At 33.5% G+C, this 21,506-nt stretch overlaps 1 protein-coding gene across 1 annotated transcript; it reads left to right on the top strand.

Annotated features, from left to right (window-relative positions):
* Window positions 1–4,974: 4,974 nt before the first annotated feature.
* LOC149910934 (uncharacterized) lies at window positions 4,975–8,653 on the top strand. Its single transcript, XM_090104190.1, has 3 exons — window positions 4,975–5,029; window positions 6,418–6,521; window positions 7,901–8,653. Exons 1-3 carry the CDS (start codon window positions 5,012–5,014, stop codon window positions 8,127–8,129), a joined length of 351 nt encoding a protein of 116 aa, XP_089960316.1. The 5' UTR covers window positions 4,975–5,011; the 3' UTR covers window positions 8,130–8,653.
* The last annotated feature ends 12,853 nt before the right edge of the window (window positions 8,654–21,506 follow it).

Raw genomic sequence — 21,506 nt, 5'->3', positions numbered from 1 at the left:
TGAATGGATGATGAAATGTCGATGGATTTATTTTTTGGACGAGCCCCGAGGCATGGACGTGGGACGGACCGGTCGCGACACGTGTAGCGTGAATCCTTACTCCCAGCCTATATAATAGGCATGACAAAAGATTTTCAAAACCTCTTCCATAATGTGTATATACGTTTATTAAACAAGAAAAACCCTATATTTTGCTAATACCTATACTTAAATTTAACGAAGATAAAAGCAATTTTTCAAAAAATATTTATTAACTGTGCCAAAACAGCTCACAGGTGTCATGGCGTAGGCGTGACGTCACTCTTACGTAAATACGTAATTATCTGTATGCATAGCGAAGCAAAATTAAACAAAAATGTAATTATTAAGTGTTATAGAATCTAATTTCAAAGTTTTTAGTGGTGTGCAGTATTGCAATGTGAATCTACATAAAATAATACCCAAAAAAAGTGTTAGTAATCGTTTAAAGTGAGAAAATAATATGAAATGATTGTATATATTTGACGCAGAGAAACCCGAACCACATATTCGTGAATTCGCAATTATATTTCTGTTCTGAGTCGATAAAGCATGCGTGAAAAAATAGAAAATAAATAAAAATGCGTATTCTCAACATATTCATAACAACAAAATAACCTGACGCGAAGTTGTTTACATAGACGTGTCGTCACGCGTGTTTCAGTCAGAATGGCCGACTGCAGTGCAATTTCAATGTTTTATTTTATTGATAATCTCATTAATCTTAATGTTTTTAATATTTCTAAGTCACTATTTTTAATTTATTTGTTATACATTTTCCCTTAATAACACTAATTCGATCATTTAAGGATACTGTCGTCACGCCTATAACCTTGGTCATCCCTCGGTAGCCTCGTGTAAAATTTAAGTTAAATATTTGAAAGGAGCAAATAGAATGATAAAGGATAAACCTTTCTTCTTGCCATGAATAGACAAACAAAAAAAACCAACATTTAAGGTTCAAAACGTGATTCAAAATCAATGTCGGTGTTTTGAAAAGTGTTTGAAAATCTTCAGAACGTGTTCCGAAATGGTTCCGAACGTTCCGAACATGCTAGAGTGCTCGCCATGAAAGGAGTCCCCTAAAAACACGACGCTGACGGCACTAAAATAATGTTGCCAACACAGTTGCCAATATCCTTACCAATATCATTGTAAACCCCCAAGAGTTGGGAAATAAAAATAAAAATATTTATTATTATTTATTTCATTATAGTATAATATGAGTATGGAATACGAATGTTAATTTTTTTTATTTCAAAAGTATTGAAATGAAAGACAACAATTGTATTAATTATAGCATGATATTTGTGGAATAATTATATTATATACCCACGAACACGCTGGCGGCTGGACATAATATTATGCGGGTTGGCGGGTGTTAAATGTCGTCAATTTTTTTGATTCTTCGACAAACCAGTTTCCTCACGATGTTCTTTCACCGTTTCGAACAGTGGTGATGTTATCAACGGATATAATATTGAAAAATCAATTTATTTTTTGCTTGCTCCACTGGTCTTAAACCCCAAACTTATCTTTTTTTTTTAAGTCCGAGGTAAACTGCTTACCGATTATAAACACATTACTTATGCATTTGTTTAAGACGTATCTCAATCAAATTCTACGTTTCCGCAGAGCCCGTATTTTTGGTTCAAATCATAGTGGTTATTGAGGCAACTCATGATTGCCGACCTGTCAAATTTAGTTCTTATCTTTTCCGTAGGACTTCTTTCCTGGTGAGCACTCAAGTATCAGATTCAAAATCTCATAGATGGCGTAACTTCATCCTTTTGAGTTTGAATTAACTATTATGAAATGATTGTAAAGTTTGAGATTTTTGGTTGAAACCAGATAATATTATCAAATATCAAGTAATACAGGTAGTTGAAACCTCACAGTGAAACCTCTACAGGTTTAGGTACTACATCTTATTTAGATGTTGTATACCTACGTGTAAAAAGGTTTGATGTCGGTGCACGGGCTTAATATTAAGTGCTTGGCACCGACTTCAAACCTATTTAATAAATAGCACATCTAAATAATATGTACTTAATACCTAATTAATAATATCAAATCATTTTTATTTTTTACTTTTCCGTTTTTGAAGTCGGTTGTGTTTAACGTAGTTATTTTTATTTAATACTTTTTAGTGTATTTTTCAACACGAATCAAACGAGCCCAAACTCGATAAAGTTGAGTCTATATATTACTGAGTTCCTATGGCCACCTTCCGATTCAATCAGCTCTATGTCATTATAGTGTTTCATCGCTATCCAATTTATATATACGTAGGTATACAAAATTTCAGCTCAATCGGTTACCGGGAAGTGAATCAAAGTTACTGTCTACATTTCAATTAAGTCATCGAGATCAGACAAAAATGCTCATAAAATAAAAACCACTGGGCCTATCCGAATAAAATTTTTATAAGACCAATTCGACACCATTCCGCATCAAAATAAAAGAATCACGTAAATCGGTTCAAAAACCTCAGAGTAATCGGTATACATACATAAAAAAGAAAAATATACCGGCCGAATTGATAACCTCCTCCTTTTTTTTGAAGTCGGTTAATTATAACTTATGTATGTCGATATAGATTTAAAAAATAAATAATATTATGATAGCATGGATAGATTAGCGTTTTTGTTCCACATTTTCACCCCTTAAAATAATTAAGATCTTTTTTCAGTAAGTTAATTATTGTACGTATTGTTTGTGTTCTGTGTCCTGCGCCTGCCAGACCGTGATTTTTTTTAGCCACCATCGAGAATCGAACCGAGGTTCCGTACTAAGCGCAAACCTCACTACCAAGGAGGCGGTCGGTAGGTACTACCACGAATTTATAATTAACTGGCACTGACTTCAAATGGATGAGTGGGTAGCGCTTTTCATATTACATAAAATTAATTTATTTCCTTACTAGAGGTCCGCCCCGGCTTCGCCCGTGGTACATATTTCGCAATAAAAGGTAGCCTATGTCCTTTCTCGGGTATCAAAATATCTCCATACCAAATTTCATGCAAATTGGTTCAGTAGTTTAGGCGTGATTGAGTAACAGACAGACAGACAGAGTTACTTTCGCATTTATAATATTAGTATGGATTAGTGCTTGTGGTTCTGACGTCGGTTCATATCTTTACAATAATTTATGATGATTACTTTACGTGGTATTCCGTATTCCTTGAGTTGGTACTTACTGAATAGTGAAAGAGGTTATATTGAGGTACTTAATTGAGTCCTGGAAAGTGCCACGTGTATTCCAGATTGCAAACTACCCACATACAACTTACAAGGAAGTAATGAAAAGGAACGCAGATTTTTGTTGAATACGTAGCAATTATGGACGGAATTGATATATTTTAATATGGAAAGACCACTAACTTGATAAAAAAAAGTTATGTGAGCTGGTGATTTTCCACATGTTACGATAACCACCTCTAAAATATCGGTTTATGGCATTTATGGGAGGTGTTTTTGATTGACAATATTATGGGGAGGAATTGAATACGTAAACATAAAAAAACACAAGTGACCAGCGCAGGCACCATGCGTCCTTTTAAGTTAGAACTAGGGGCTTCTAAGGGTAATACAAAAAGAAAGTAAGAACTTAAATAAAATATACTGTTAAATAAATAATTATTGTTTACAACAATATCTTATCCAGACAACAGGATATGTGCAGGTTTGTTATTACAAACAACTAAGTGCAAACAAGCCATTATCGCTCTTCTTAATTGATTATTATTTTTCATTAGTTAATTGTTATTATGTCTAAGTTCTAACTATCTGCCCACCTAGTGTTTACCTACATCAGTTTTCAACCGACTTCAAAAATGGTTCTCAATTCGACTATATTTTTTTAAACATTTAAATAGAGATTATAAATTATAATATTGTGATAAGTACACAATTGTTTGAGTTAAAAGTTTTAATAATATTAAAAAAAATGTCTATTATTAGATACGTTCTTATGATCGATTGAACGCAATGCTTCCCTGCTTTCCCTGTTACATAAAAGCGACGTGCCATGTATTTATTACTTAATAGTTACGCGATTTTAACGCTATTGTTTTATCAAAATTTGTTATGTATCCCATGCTTTACTAATGTAACCCAATGTAAGCTATAATGTTCCGGAAACAGGGTACAAATTGGTATGCAGTATTTTTATGGAGGCAAGCATGCTGTACGAGGTTGTTTATTATGGACGATGGCGTTTGATGATGTATTTGTAAGCAATTCCTAATTTAGACATAGGTTTACAAACTGCGGCCCGGTGGCCCCTAAATTTTTCCTAAAAAATGAAAAAGTTGTGATCTCGCCTTAGAATACAAAGCAAAAGATTATTAGAGATTTGGGAACCCAATTATTTAATTAGTATTTTTTATACAAGAAATAATAATTACGTCACTGATAACAAGTCACATTCTATGGTAATGTGAAATAATGTTTACATTTATTAATTTACTAACTGTGCCCCGCAGTTTTACTCGCGTTGCTCCGCTCCTCTTGGTCTTAACATGATGATATTATATAGCCCTTACATAGCCTATCTTCGATAAATGGGCTATCTAACACCCAAAGAATTTTTCAAATCGGCCTGTAGTTCCTGAGATTAGCGCGTTCATACGTAAACAAACAAACTTCAGCTTTATAATATTACTATAGATTACTGTAAATGAAATGAAATTTTACAAAGATATTCATTATGCTTATTAACTTGTCTTATTCCTTCATTAAATAATTATATAAATTAGTCCAATTTGGTTTAAAACGAAAGTATTTTTAAATTCCGTACACAATTGCTTCGTTTTTTATCGCCCTTATCAGTCAGAGTTGTTCTTGTAAGGAATACAAAACGGAAGTAAAATTGAGAAGCCCTGGCTTCGTGCCAAATAGAGGACACCTATAAAAGGCTTTAATCGTCAAATGTATCATCAGTTCCGACGTCATCTATCCAACTTGCTGGTGCAATTATAGTACCTACATAATGTGTGCGCGAATCCTGGTTAGTGTTTAAAACTGTGTAATTAAGTGTCAATTAGTGTAACAATAGTACCACATTTTGTATAATAAATGTTGTTAACTAAATTAGTTTTGAACGCATCTGATTTGATATGAGTGATATTAATAGAACAGCATTGCTGGTGTATGATCTATATTTTTCCGTTCAGAGTCAGAGGCTCAAAAGTCATTTTCCAATTTTTAAACTTTAGTGGCCAAAGTTGGTGTTGGATAACTTTAGAGCACGTTTTCTGCGAATGTTGGATCTTTCGTCCCATTGGATATTGATAACTATGAATGAAATAGGATTGGAAGATTCTATGATTCATTTTTTATGTTTGTGTTGTATGATCTTGATTATAATATTTTCTGTCCTTGATTAGACTTCTTGCAGAAAGTCTTCAGATAAAGGATAAGAATTTAGAGATATCTCCCTCTACTATTTTTCAATAGGATCCTAATTTAAACGCTAATTAAATTATTATAAAATACCATTTTTGAACTAGTTTTTGTTAAAATTACATTTTATAAGAAGCTTGAACAATATGACTGGAATTTTTCAATCGAGATCATCTGAGCATAATTATTTAACTTGGAGTAAAGAATTTTACATTTTTCTTCTCATTAGAGAAAATTTTATTTTTCATATTTTTTGCAATAGGTACCTATCTAGTTCATTTGAAGTAGGTGCTTATTAGTCTGTAAGTTAGCACAAGCCTGAGAATAACATACAATTTTAGTAAACGTATAAACATAGATCTATACTAATATTATAAAGTTGAAGAGTTTGTTTGTTTGAACGCGCTAATCTCGAGAACTACAGGTCCGATTTGAAAAATTCTTTCGGTGTTAGATAGCTCATTTATCGAGGAAGGCTATAGGCTATAATATATCATCACGCTAAGACCAACAGGAGAGGAGCCACGGGGGTGAAACTGCGCGGAGCGGTTAGTTTAAAATAAAGGTCCATTTGCTTTTTGTTATCGTATATATATGCTCTGTATGCAGTTATTTTTCCATTTAAACTAGTTGGAAAACAATCTTTATAATATATCGTATTGTGAGATTCCACTACTGCAGTACCAACTAGTGGTAAATGTACGCTTATTTCACTGGAAAGTATTAATAAAGGGAATTAAACAATTGTATTCGTAAACAATTGTACCGATTCTCGAAATTATTGCAAGTATGAATATTTTTGGTATGTCCATGTATTTCAAAATAATATGGAAATATACTTATTTATCAATTAAAATTCTCAGTTTATCGGCACATACTTATTTCATAACAATAATTAGTTACGTAACTTCTGATAATCACTAATCATTAGTTTTCAATAATAATTACATAATATTACCTATTATACTTAATTTTAAATTCTTTTTTTCACAGTTAATTCTTGGATTGATTCTGATGAGCGGAACTTATGGCCAGGAGACACAGGCAAATGAAGTTGAAAAATCCGACACAATCACCACAACAATAAATACCCCAATGTAAGTGTGAAATAATCTACTTACACACATATTACCTAAGTGACAAAAAAAACTAACAAAAACTTGACCGCATTCTAAATGTCCACATTTTAATGGGACCACATGGAAACTGGTGTCTTTCAAATAAAAAAAAGTCTCGTCAAAGTTTTGATGATACGTAGCTTATGTACTATACCAAAAACAACACATTAGCTATAGGATATTTGTCTGCGGGTGAAACCGTGCGGCACAGCTACTTATTAAGAATAAAAATCATGATAAATCATCTTCCCAAAATTTAATTGAATAAAATGATCGGTATTTTCGTCATGTAAGTAGGTTATTTCATTGGCGAATAATTCTTTAAGTTCCTTAATTTCCAGGCAAGTAAAATATTTGTTTACGAATTCCCGTATTTCCCAAGCCTTGTTAATTATGACAGGTATTGTTCCATTTATTGTTCCATTTATGAGAAATATTACGTAAGCTTTCAATTGTTTTAACTTCAGTCCCATTAACTTACAAATTAAGACGTATGTAAAACAGATTTATTGAAAAAGAGGTTAGTTAATACTTAATATGTTTAATGTCAGGGTACATTGGGATACTAAATAATATTTTTTTATTAATAACTGCTTGAAGTTTGAACATGTGTGTAATCTTTAATAGTACTTACCTACAAAGTTTGGAACAGTGACTAGGAATTTAAAATCTAAATAACCTGGTTTTTTAACCTGTGAAATAAAATAATAAAATAAAATTCCAATAAGTAGGTATAGGCTTATGGAAACATTAAATTGCATTTTATAGCTGGCATGTTGGAAATTTCATGTTCCTAGTTTTCGAGGTTCTAATGTTGTAAAAGCATTGAAACAACGTAAATGGGACGTTTATGTTGAATTAAATGAAATCGCTGTGAATATTTAAACAGCTAGTTTAATAAAGTCTAATGTTAAATGAATATGGTGTACCTACAAAGGCAAACGTGGGAAATACGTTCATATGGATCGTTTCTCGATAATAATGTTAATTAGTTTTAGCAGTGGGTTTAATATGCAATTGCAGTTAATGTTAACTACCATATAATAGTAAATTTTACAATAATATATCATATCTATTAATTGTTAAGGAACGCGTGCCTCGGCACATTGTTCTGTCAGTTTATTTGGAGATATACTTTATAATATAAGTTCAAATATTCTAATAAAAACTAGTCTTGTAACTAATAGGTACGACTTTATTTTTATTTAGAGAATTACATTAAAGTCAAATATCAGTTTGACAGTTTGAATTATCTACATAAAATATGTTTTTTTCTGTATCCCGCCCACAAAGTACAAATTCAATATCTGGCACTTCAATAATCACTTCAATAACATTATATATAATACTTATTACAGCGACCGCTCATCGCACTACCACTACGCACCACCAAGCCTTCACGGTTTCTGGAAGAAGCGGTTAGTATGGCGCCCGAGATGGGTGAAAACCTGGCAAGAGAAGAAGGTCTATGTCGCTGTATGGAAACATATGTGGAGTCCAGCGCATGTCAAGGAGTGGGTGCCGGTTCCTCAACCACCACCAGGATGGGTGAAACATGCGCCGAATTATGTTAAAATACACCATTAGGTTTTCTTATCTATGGTTATGTCTCCACCGTGAATATTTATTCTGTGACCGTGCACAGCGTAGATTAAACATAAAGCTAGGTGTTCAGTATAGGGACGATATATATTTTGTCCTGGTTGATTCCCGGCTTATCATAATTATAAGATAAAATAGAGGCTGTCTCTACTATAATGATTAAACAACAACAGCTTAACCCTATTTTCTTTATACTAAATTAGGTTTAATTTGCAATCATCAATTTTTAGATACATTACGCTTTCTCTATCACCTTATCAAATTCAAATTGATAGTAGGTCTCCATTCTCCATATTGGTTTTAAATTCAAAGATTGAATAATGTTAAATTAATATATTAAAAATAAATAATGCTCCTCGTTATTTGATATCAGGTAACAGCTATTAAGCAAACAAGTCTAAGTTGATAGATTAAAGCGTCTCTGAAGCAATGTCTGTCATGGGCAGGTCTAGAGTGCCGACCAAGAACAACCAAAGAGTCTTCAGAACTTCCCTTGAGATTAAATCTTGATTATATATATATCTTTATGTATAAATAATTTTGATTAATATTATCAGATAATTTTTTTTTAATACCTATTATATAATGAGCACCACTTACCTTATCTGCATCAGGAAGGGTTGCAGGCCTACGATACAAGCTGTCTTAGTGTAGGCCTGCAGGTCATATTATCTTTTAATCATCAGGTCCTATTATAATATTGTTGTATTTTTTATGTTTAATTAATTTAAGATAATGATTTCTATGTATTTAATTTTATATTTATGGTGAATAAATGATTATGATTATGATTATGATATTTAGAGGTGTTGAGCGTCCATCGTTAATAATTAATATCAATTAAATTTAATTAGGTACATATAGGTATTTAATTATTTATTTTTATGATACTAATTTTTTATACATTCGTATGTGAAAATCTTGTGTTTTTAATAAGTAACTAATGAACTTTTAAATTATTCTTAAATATTATTTGAGTCACCGCGAAAGTCAATGATTTGTTATGGTTAGGGAGCCAGGTGCAAATTTGGTTAACTATTTCCTCTCAAGAGATAATTCGTCAGACGCATGAGAGTATAGTATTATAAAGCCTCGTGAACGTCAGCTGGCGCTCGGTTGGGGGGGTGGGCGGTTGTAGCCATAGGAAAAAAATACATTCATTCATTCATTTACTCTCAGCTAAAAATTTGTCAAATTGTAGCTAACCCAATATCTCAACGAAAAAAAATAGTCAGCTGGTTACAACATGGTGTATTATACGTCAGCTGGTGTCTCGAACATGAAAGTTAAATTTAAAGAAAAATTTATTTTCCGTTATTTCCTCTCAAACAAAAATTTACCTGATGATAGCTTATATGTAACTGTGGATAAATATATATGTCAGCTGGCTGTATCTTGGTGGAAAAACCGTCAGCTGATACGGGAGGCTACAACCGCTCTTCCCCCCAACCGAGCTCCAGCTGATGTTCACGAGGCTTCATAATACTATACTTTGATGCATTTTACTAATTACCGCTTGAGAGGAACTTGGTCATAAAATCTGCTGCTGGCTCCCGGACCATTATGTTTTGTTATTTATTACTAGATGTGTAAGTAGAATATTGTTGAAAGTAATAGTGATATTTATAGTTAAATGAAAATACGTGCTGTTATTTAACATTTAATTTTAATGTTTAGTATGCGAAATGCGAATGAATTGCGGCGCGAATACGTTCATTGTGACCATTGTTTGTGTGAAACACCCCGTATTACTATTGTACGTTATATCTAATTAGTCACTAATCAGATTACTGCATATATAACGAACAATAAATAAATAATATGCTCAATAAATTCGTGTTTAATTTAACAGATCTCATTTCCCAACAAAACCATATTATTGTTGGACATGCTATTTAGTATTTCAATATTATGTAGTTTAAATTAAATTAAGCTTGATTAATGAGTGTTGTATATCATTTTGTGTTTATCAGAAATAACAGAAATATCGGAGTTCAGAATATATTCAGCATCACCAATGTATACCTAGGTTTCTGATTTAGGTCACGGAAGAAATCCAGCCAAAACCTGCGGCCTAGCGGTTCGACGGAACATAGTGGGGTTTTAATCCACATAACCCACGGCTCCTTCCCCGTTGGTATCTATGTAAGATTTCCCCACAAAAAAATGCTTCTGATTTAAAAAGTTGTTGATGAATGCCAATTGTTAATGACAATTGGACCCTCAGCGCTATTTGGGGATGAATCATGAAAGAGTCCCTCGGATCCTCCCACTCGAGGCAACATAATAAGGTTTTACTCCAAGGATTTTACCTTTTTTTTCTCGATAGTGATAGTTATATGCGTGATTTATTGTATTGAAAAAGTGCTAAAGCGATAACATGATGCATCCAAGTGTGGAATAGTTTATCACGTTTTCCTCTCTTATCGCCAATTTAGCAGTCACTCAACTAAACAAACCTATTCATCCAAAAATATATCACTCCGCGTCTACAATGACCACTTGTTGCGTAAATACCTGTACAATACCTTCGCAAACTATTGTACGCCCACGTAAGAAATAAGCGGCAATATTTATATATAATTCTTTTTTAACACAAAACGAACCCGTCTTCAAATAGTCAGAACTAGATATAATAAAATGTAAATGCTTTTAAATAAAAAGTCAATTAAAATCATCATCATCAGTAATTTACCCAGTTTAAAGTTCTGAGGTAACATCCTACTCAAAAAGATACCTACAGTTGAAATGAGAACCTCCTCCTTTTGTCGAAGGAATTAATGCCTAGAATATTAAATGAATAAGCTAACATACATTGCTCAAGAGTCAAGTATGTATATCGGTTTATCATTTAATTAGACCGCAATCTGCCGTTGCGTGAATTTGCAAGAGGATGTTTAGTTTTGAAGTCGTTGCAATGTTCTGGGATCGGAACTCGATCAACCTTGTATTTTCACGCTCGAATTAGCAAGCGACGAGTAAGTATATTGGTTTATACATTATAATATCATGGGGTATACTTAGGTACACATACAACACTATAACTTTACAGTTAATAAACTAATCGCTTGCTTCGGCTTTACCCAGGTCGATGAGCAATAACAAAATAGTCTATGTCGCTCCAATTGTGTTTTGTAAAGAGAATGAAACAGTTTTTATGATTTAATTTTCATATCAATATAGTATAGTCTTATCAATACCTACTTCAAGACCTTTAAAGATACAAACATTAGTATTTTTTTTTTATTGACAATATTAGATAGTATGTAGAGATATACTATAATAATTGTATAATATAAAAAGTATATATAACATGGATACTATTTAAAGCAATGATACTAGTATAGTAATCTGTGGAAATGATAATAAAGGTATAACTATATACTAAGGGAATAACTAATTCAGCCCTTTGAATGTACAGTCCTTTGCAAGGCAAAGGATATCTCAGTCATAACACCGTCTTTGATTTCCCTATTGGTTAAATTCAACCAACAAATAAACGTCAATAAAACGACTGGCTATATGCTTTGTGGTAATAGATATTAATATTAATAAAATGATTACCATAAGAACTGTTTTGTTTTGGAAGTAAGAATATACCTACCTATATCAAAAAAATATAGCACTAAGTGTACCCACGTTATTAAGGCATAAATTATCACCTTGAAGGTAGTAAGTTTGTCTCAATTAGAGCGTCTGGCTGGAAATTAATTACTACAATAACACCATCTCCAGACATCTGAATATGCCTACGCTTGTTGTTACAAACAAACCAATTATCGCGCTTCTCAATTGTTTATTATTTTTCCAAGCTTAATTAATTTATATTTTTCGATAACTATCAACCCACCAAACAAGCTGACCTACGCAAGTTTGGCTCCTGTTAATTGTAGGTAATATTTTTCACGCTTTTGCATATGTATTCAGTATTATGTATTTTACTTCTCCGCTCCGTCGCGTAGGCCCACATTTGACAGATGCGGTAGGCCGTAGCGCGGTGTTATAATATAGCCAAAATAATTTTACGATTTTCGTCTTATGAAAATTTAAAAAATCTGCAAAATAAATTTATTCCTAAATACTCATTATGTATCCTCCAAGAACTACAATGCAACTTACGTTAATAACTAATTAAAAATTCCCTGTAAAGAACCAATAGCTACGTTACATGCTCACTAGAAATCGGATTAGATGCAATTTCAATTTGTACTATGTAATTACTCGGCAAATACCAGGGAATACCTCCATTTAGTACTAATTAATTGGATATTCTCTATTGCAACGTTCCTCAAATCAATGCAAATTATCTTGTATATTAGGCGAATCGTAGGTGCCTCTGCTTGGTACGTTTCAAATGCAGTTTCGTAGCTGGGTAACCAACCCCGGGGCAAGTTACAAAATTAATATACATATTCCCATTTTCTATTAAAAAGCAATAAAGATATTTATTAAAATCAATTAAAAAGAGAATAGGAGAAATTGTCGAAAGTTTAGTTCTATCCAGATGATATAACTCGATCCCTCCTTCGAAGGCTCGAAAGTCCCCCCAGGCTCTAGGGCCCTGGGGCACTGTCCTAGCCAAGTTATCTGTTCAAATGCTGCCATTGTTTGAGCAAACAGCGAATTCATTGTTCCTTTAATTGTCTGTATAGATACTATGCGAGCGGACTGCGGTCATTATGAGACTATTCATGTTTTCAATGGCGTATTTAGAGTTGTTTGTTAAATTTAGGTTGGTAGATTTCGTTTTTAGCGTTCTATAATTTAGTATGTGGTTCGTTACAGCCAAGTTATTAGTTAATAGGTTAATTCCCACTTTCAGTTCCAGAGAATAGCGAAGTACCTAAAGTATGGAGTAGGTAATTAGGATTTACTTTCTGAAAACCGTACTTTTACGACGGAATACTTGGGTACTATTACCTACAGACGACTAAAACTTCGTAGTAACTGTCAGGTTAGGTGTATTTCAATCAATTCTCGAAAAGGGGGATGTTCTTAGTAGTTACGTACTCTATAATTTAATATTAGCATATACCACATATTAAATCCTCCGTATCACATATCCAATTTCTCTCTATCGTACACTATTATTCTAAGACAAGACATGCAATCCAATCAGATGGAGGCTTGACCTGTTCTTACCATCTCCCGTATCCTAAATACAGTGCAATGTATTATAGGAAGTGTTCTACAAGGGGCTGAGTTGGCCCTTTGAAAGCAAGTCAAATGGACTGTAATGGTATTATGGTATTGTGTATCCTTTGACAATGGATAATTATAGAGAATCCGTGCGTCATTGGGCTAATGTGATCATAATGGTGCTAATTACGAATTTAGCAACGTGCGACGATCACATTGTTAATTAATAATTGAGTTAATCACCGCTATGTGTTTAGGTATATCGAAGAATAGTCGAGGTTAGGTAAGTTGTTATCTATGGTAATGATACGAAATATTAGAAGAGCCTTCACTAAAGTTGAAAATACACATATTTATACACATACTCACATAAATTATTTTAAAATTGCCAGTTACTTATAACCCCAGAATTCATTTTAAAATTGCTAACCCGTTGATACTACGTAGATTACTACTTTTAGGTATTGAATCTCTTAAATAAAACATTTACATATAAACGTTTTAATTAAAAAAAAGGCTAATAAGTAATAACCATAAAATGCACATAAAGCAGAACCTAACACATCAAAGTCACTGAACGTGTATTACGCAGAAACTTTACCAAATCCACTAAAATATGATGAGATATTCAACAAAATTAGCTTCGAGGAATTCACAGGCAATATCCGAACGGACAAAGCAGTCAGCATTGCAGGACTATTCAGGATGATTCAGGTACCTAGTCGATTGTAAGGTGTGCTTACAAACTGAGACCTGTGGCGTGCCGTGTCTAGCATGAATGCGCTGGAATTTAACTGAATCAAGAGAATGTAATATTCCTCTTGGAAAATATATTTGAATATTTTTTGTTTAGTTCATAAGATAATGTTTATTGGAAGTAAGAAATTGTGTGTAAATAGTAATAAATCGGTGCTTTTATAAGTAGTAAGTACCTAAGGTATCTGAAAAAGTTGCATAATATGTCTTTAGAATTTATCCAACCTTTTAAGAAATTTGTTATTTAAGAAAAGAAAACCGAACAAACAAATATTAATAAGATAAAGATGTACATCTAGGTAAGAATCAACGAAAAGAAATATTATGCGACGTTTTAATTATAAAATAAAATAATAATAGTTTAAAATACTAAAAAACACGCTTTTTATAGAAAACCGAACTAAAAAAATAGAAAATTTTATCAAATTAGTGTATTGTCATCGGTCCTCAATAAATCTACAAAGTTTGAACGAAAACTGGGTCAAAATCGCGCCCAAAGAAGTCGGTTACAAATATACAGGTGAAGCTATTATAAAGCGTGTAATAATTACCTACTTCTGCTAATAGAGTTGGTCAGGCTTGTGTTCACCTTACGTGTCCTTTAAAAGGCTAATTACGCAAGGAACAATGTTACATGACACTCTATTATCTATTATATTTTATATTCTTTCCCAGACAAAGAGCACTCCATATTTTAAATTGAGCTGTTGTGTGTTAAAAAATAAAACAAAATGCATTCATTAATTAGTCTTTATAACGTGTTTCTTGTGAGTGAAAATAAAAACAGGAAACGTTCTATTCTGTAATATCTCCTTTTTAATATTTTGCCTCACATTTACAGGAAAATTAATTTTGAAATTAAATATCAATTTTATGTTCATTATAGTTGTAAGAAAAGTGTTGGTAATTAGCCAAGGTGTGCACATCATAGAGCTTCAATTATTATTTATCACATAGGTAACCAAATAATATTCTTTAAAGGATGTATTAAATTATTTTCTTTCTTTAATAATTTGTAGAGTTGCAAACTATTTACAAATAAAAACTATACCCATAAATAAAATAAATGCGCCTGCAAGTATCTTATCAACAAACAACTAACTACGTTAAGCTTTAAAGTTTATTAATAGGAACAAAAACTTATTTTTCCTACTATATTCAGAATAAATAATTAATAATATAATATAATATATATTATTATGTTTCTCTCCATAATACACGGGTACCACCAGAAGGAAGATACCCGGTCCTTTGGGAGGCTTACGTGGGGACACAGGTCCAACACGAAGAGGCCCTTTAGAGAATTTTAATGTGTTGTGGGACACCAGCCACAGCCTGCCCATAACTGCACTATAGAGATACAGCCCTGGGCAGTCCGCGGCCGATGCAGGCCTATTGTAAAATATGGGAATTAAAAATCTGGGTTATGGAAGGAGGTGTTCAGTGGATCGGTAGGTTGGGTCTATGGGGACTATGGACGTCTGCCTTTTCAATATTAAAAATTGAAAGTGATGGCAGACGGTGACTCGCCAGCTCGGTCGATGGGCTCCCAAAAAGGTTACCGAAAATGGCAACAAGGGGGCAACATCAGCTGAGCGGCTAGGGGTGTAGAGAGGTGCGGCACCGGTTTCACCATCGCGGGCCCGCGGGCCCGGAGCGGGTTTCCCCGCTATTACGCCATTAGACACTTCCACCCCCGAGCATATAGCTCTGGCGGCTCCACTCTGGACGGCCAACAAAGGCAAGCCAGAGGTGGGGGATCCTGAACCTCGTCATTGTTCACTCCGAACTGCCACCGGGACAGCCCAGAGGTGAGGACAGGGATCTCCCCCGGGAGCGCTCGGTTCCCGCGGGGTCGCTACTCCCCGACACCTCGCCACAAGGTGCCCTGCGGGGTGACTGATTGCACGGGTGGAATATCTGTTGTCACGTAGACAACAGATATTCCAACCGTGGGCGATGGGGTCGTCTATTATTTATTTATATATTATTATTTATTTATAGACGGGCACTTCTCCGCAACTCGACGTCAAGGCGCGCCTATTTTGCGTGAGAGAGGGAGGTGGGGGAAACCAGCTAAAACTGAAACCACCCGAGCTCCTCCATGAAGCCAAGCAGCTTGTGAGGGCTACCAAAGGCTTCGGGGAGGGACCCAGGAGTATATTCAGAATATAAGGGCTTTAATTTCATCATAAGCATATAAAAGATCCGATACGTTAACTATGTTTCTAAATAGATGAATCAAATATATAGGTAGTCAAGTCATGCATATAGAAGGAAATTCTGTATGATCTATCTTTTTTATTTATCTACAATTCAAATGTAACATAAAATTATAGCACACAGATAAAATAGATAGCTCGTAAAATTTGCTTTAACATGGGTACAAAAAGTACTCGTATCGGAGAAGTTTGCAAAAGTCACGCGGATCGGAACAGGCAACTTGTTAAAAATTTATACCGATTTTAGGAAAATCTGCGTCAGTTACACGAGTTTCTTATCGGATTTACTTTTTATGCATCGCGATTAAAAGTTGTGTCTTGGAATTTTTTGGTAAATGTTATTGGCACGTTTATTGGTAGGTCATGTGTAAAGTAAACATTTGGTATAGACTACAGGCCCGTGTTGAAAAAATTATGGGTCATTTGACCCACCAGGTGACCTATCTAGAACGATTTAAGAGCATAAAATAATAAGATTCAGCACTATGACGTCACTTGTAAGCTGTCCACCTGAGTGCAGATGAGAATTCGAAGGTTCAGGTAGAGATTTTCTCCCAAATGACCAAATTTATCCCGGCAACTGTCGAAAAATAAAAATAAATTCCGACTTTGTGGACCACCATTTTTGTACGGCATCTGTGTCATACTATTTCTATACTGCTTTTAAGCAATTATTCCGCAACGCCGTACAAAAATCATGGAGACAAGGGGAGAAAATCTCTACCTGAACTTTCGAATTCTCATCTGCACTCAGGTGGACAGCTTACGAGTGTCGTCATAGTGCTGAATCTTATTATTTTATGCTCTTATATCATTCTATAGATAGGTCAGGTGGTGGGTCAAATGACCCATAATTTTTTCAACATAGGCCTGTAGTATAGTAGGTATCTACTCAATAAAAAATATAAATATTTTGAATGATTTCAATTTCATTGATAATTACTTTTGCTTATTATTGGAGGAAAAGTTGGTATAAAATAAGAAAATAAAAATATGCAAATGGCAGAAATTTTCAATATAATTATCAATTCATCAACTCTCAATCCATATTTGAGTATTTCATGATAAATGCATAGGTACGAATATTAATCAAGCCCATAGCCAATATAAAAGATAACTCAAAAGACTAGTAGTATTCCAATACAGGATTCCGGCCCGTAGAAAAATTCGCACCCTTTATTGCAGTTTATAATAAAACCCTCACGAATCTTTCCTCACAATGGGATTAGCTGAAAACCAACGCTAGAGACAATACGCGCATCCGAGAGCAGAATTGAATACCTCTAAGCAATTCTTTGAAAAACATATGCAAACAATTTTCCTACCTGTCTTTATCCTCATTCTTTTCAGTTCGTGTGCAATATTTCGCTTTTACTAAAGAATGCGCATATTTTTATCGGGTCACACCTACTACATGCACGTGTTTATATTGTCTATGGACTAGGTACCTGCAGTACCATCACTGAAACGTGAATCTGTGTGTCTATGTTTCTGACACGCCGTGTTAGCTAGGGCGTGATAGATATTGACATAAACGCACTTACGTGTTTTGTTTTGATTTGGAACGTACGAACACAGGTACGACTATAATATACTAGCGGTAGCGGCTTCGCCCGTGGTACATATCTGTGTGCCAAATTTCATCAAAATCGGTCCAGTAGTTTATGGGCCTATTCATTACAATCAAACAAATAAACAAAAAAAACAAACAAACAAACAAAGTTTTCCTCTTTATAATATTAATGTAGATTGAGAATACAATCGCAAAGACAAAATAAAGTTGAAAGTAAGTTGCAAGCCTAAAGCTAGAGCTGCTTTATATAAATACGATATTTTAAAGATATGTAAGTACTTTCTTTTGGGAGAATTTCCGATGTTTTATATATAAATTGTCTAAGGCAAATTAACAAATTAAGAGTAGGTACCCATTGAAAATCCTTTCGCAATTCTTTCTTTGTTAACTTGCACATCTGTTTATAAACAGGATTTACACTGAACTAGTTAATCATTGGCTGCAAAGCTTAATCGGCTGCAAAGCTTATCGAAGTTGACCGTAAACCTAATTATAATGTCCGTTCGCTACAATCATGGCACGTGAAATCGCGGGCAATATACCTAAACCCAACTGGCAACGGTTTTCATTCTCATCATCTATTGACCATTTTGTTTGCTTCTATTGAATGTAGACTAATTAATTATTTTGATATTGATCAAATCTATTTTTATGTCCTTATGAAAATCGTATTAGTTGCCTACAGAAATTATAATTGAAGAACTGCTGAATTTCAATGATTGGTTCGATGGATTCTCTCCGTCTTTATAAAAATGATAAGAAATCTTTCTAATTTTACTAAATGTGGAATAAGAAAACGTTAAACCAGACAAAACCGGGTTGAGCAGTTAGTGTATAATAAAAATCATTTAGTACTCAATGCTTAGAACGGCCGTTCATAATGTAATGTAGGTAGTTATGCAACAACTGATTTTAGCGAACCTTAGGTCTATAGCAGCCTTAGGTTAAGGCTGAAAATCAATGTTCGCAATGAGGTCTTTATACTACTTTAATATTATAATACCTAGATACTCTGTAGATACAACTCTATTTAAAAAATAAAAATTGCGTTCTTTTACCTGTCTGTTCCCATTTTACCCGCATTGTTACAAGGGAAAATTTACACATTATGCAGTTTAATATTCGTGTTTGCGACTAAAATACATTTTCTATGTAGTAGTAATTAACAAAGCTTTCACAACAAAGAACTGAATCTTGCTTGTTTTTCAGGAGGACCTCTTTAGAGCTGTTCTATGGTTCCGTGTTTAAACAGATATAGTTTTATGAATTGTGCAGAAAAAGGACTAAAAAAATATTTATTAATAAATTTAAATGTACCTACAGTGGTGTCAGTTTCACGCCTCTAGGCGTCGGCTTTCCTGTGCTATGAAAGCCAATTCTTTTTCATAACGATAAATTGGTATCGAAAATAAAAACAAAAAATGCTTAACTTTTAAGTACGAATTTAATTTCTTTCTATGCCAAAGTTTATTAAAGTAATGGAATCATTAGAACGACCAAAATTGGTTTAGTTATCAGTTTTCGCTTATTTTTTCTCTTTTTATAAATTTAGTTAGTTACACAAACCTTATAAATTTATAAAACCTTTTTAACCAGTGATAAACACGTGTACTGCGAGTATCCAATTAATTCTTTTGTTTTATAATCTGAGCTGCTATTTAAAATCGAAATAACAGCCCAGTCACATTATCTCGGCACCTCGCCTCGATGCTTCCCTTTCACCTCCACGCGTGATCGATCTGACGTACGGTCAGTAACATATTGAATTTTATTATAGTCTGTCCTGTTATGTGCTACCTTAAATTTTGATTATAGACAACTGATAAAATACTTAGACATAGTATCTGCTGAATAAGTCTTAATGCGTAACCAGACAACCTCCACACGTGATCGCTCTGATGTTTTGTACGGTCAGCATCATTAGTAATTTTAGTAAATTGAAATTGTACAGTATAATAAGATATAATAGACAACTGAAAATATTATCTAATAGGTAAATACGTAATGTTTTTATGTCTTCATATAATAAAACGTATTTCAAAAGTTTTAATTGTTATAAGTTGTAACGTGTACCGAACCCTTCACCACACATGGTCCGATTTACACTTGTTTTCAATCACAATAGCAATTCATAGTGTTTTAATTAAATTGCTGATCTCAAGTCTAATTTAAGCAATAGACTAACTAGTACGCAATTTAATATTAAAACTTACCTTGATAACAACTAACCACACACAAAAGGCTTTATTCAAAGGAATTTATTAAGTTGCAAATTAATTATTGGAAAGTATAATAGTGAAAAGACAAGACATCCACGCTGATTAATATTGAACAGAAATTAGACAATGGTTTCATTCAAATAAAACATGATTAAACATAAAAAATAGGCTTTTAAATAATATTTTGTACAATACGATGTAATAAACAAATTTTAATTTATTTTATAATAGCTGCAACATAGTCGCTTTGTGCTTAAAAATAAACTAAGATCCTGAAAGAAATATCTCAGGAAAATACCGTTCTATAGTCCTTTCTAAGTAGACTAGTAGGAGTGTGTATAAAGTGACCTGTTGCTTCAATTGTTGAAATATCTTTCAGAATTTTGTCTTTTATTACTAGGAAGATAAAGGCTAAAATTGTGTTTAATACATTAACGCCTATGTCGGTGTAAAATATGTAATGGCAATTACTTACATACTCCAATGTAAGCGTTATTAATTCATGTCGATGACCATAACCACATTACGATATTAACTTTATTAGCACGAGGACGAGTAAATTCGTGTTTTCTTTGCCAAAATGTAACCGTGTCAAAGAGCTAAAAGTAAAATAATCTATACTTTATTATAAAGCTGAAGAGTTTGTTTGTTTGAGCGCGCTAATCTCAGAAACTACTGGTCCGATTTGAAAAATTTTTTCAGTGTTAGATAGCACATTTATCGAGGAAGGTATAGGCCTATATAATATCATCACGCTTAGACCAACAGGAGCGGAGCAATGCGGGTGAAACCGCGGAGCGCAGCTAGTCTACACTAATATTATAAAGAGGAAAACTTTGTTTGTTTGTTTGTTTGTTTGATTGTAATGAATAGGCTCATAAACTACTGGACCGATTTTAAAAATTCTTTCATCATTCGAAAGCTACATTATCCACGAGTAACATAGGCTAGGTTTTATCCCGGAAATCCCACGGGAACGGGAACTATGCGGGTTTTTCTTTGAAAACGCGGGCGAAGCCGCAGGCGGAAAGCTAGTGTTCTATATAAATCCTTATAAAGTAGAATAAACTGTTGCTTTATTATCACTTAAGTTTAAATCCAGTCAATTATCTAGGTACCAGTACTGATTCAATATTGCGTTATTGCTTTTCAAGTACAAAATAAAACTGTTATTCTCGCTATTATAAAACATTGAAGTATCTTGTTACGGACAAAAATAGCTCATTCATTCAATTGAACTGTTTTAATTCAAGATGCTTTTCAGCAAAACGATATTGTTATCATAATCCCTCGGTTCATAGTACAACGGGACTTCCTTTCATAGTCTTTTAGAAACAAATATACTTGTTTCTAAAAGACTTGATTAATGTTTTAGCTCCACTCCGCTTACATGTCCCTTTAAGGGTGCGTATAAAGCAAAATTACCAATCTTCTATTAGATGATACGTGTAAT

The sequence above is a fragment of the Colias eurytheme genome, chromosome 1 (assembly GCF_061535395.1).
Source record: "Colias eurytheme isolate Ceu_HAF_F1 chromosome 1, ilColEury1 Martin Lab GWU primary, whole genome shotgun sequence".
In the NCBI taxonomy this organism is placed as follows: Eukaryota; Metazoa; Arthropoda; class Insecta; order Lepidoptera; family Pieridae; genus Colias; species Colias eurytheme.
This window is presented reverse-complemented; position numbering and strand designations above follow the sequence as displayed.

Excerpts from the sequence above, each read along its gene's own strand:
- LOC149910934 (XM_090104190.1), top strand. Across the intron at positions 6,522-7,900 it reads ACAACAATAAATACCCCAAT|CGACCGCTCATCGCACTACC; the intron begins GTAAGTGTGAAA and ends TACTTATTACAG.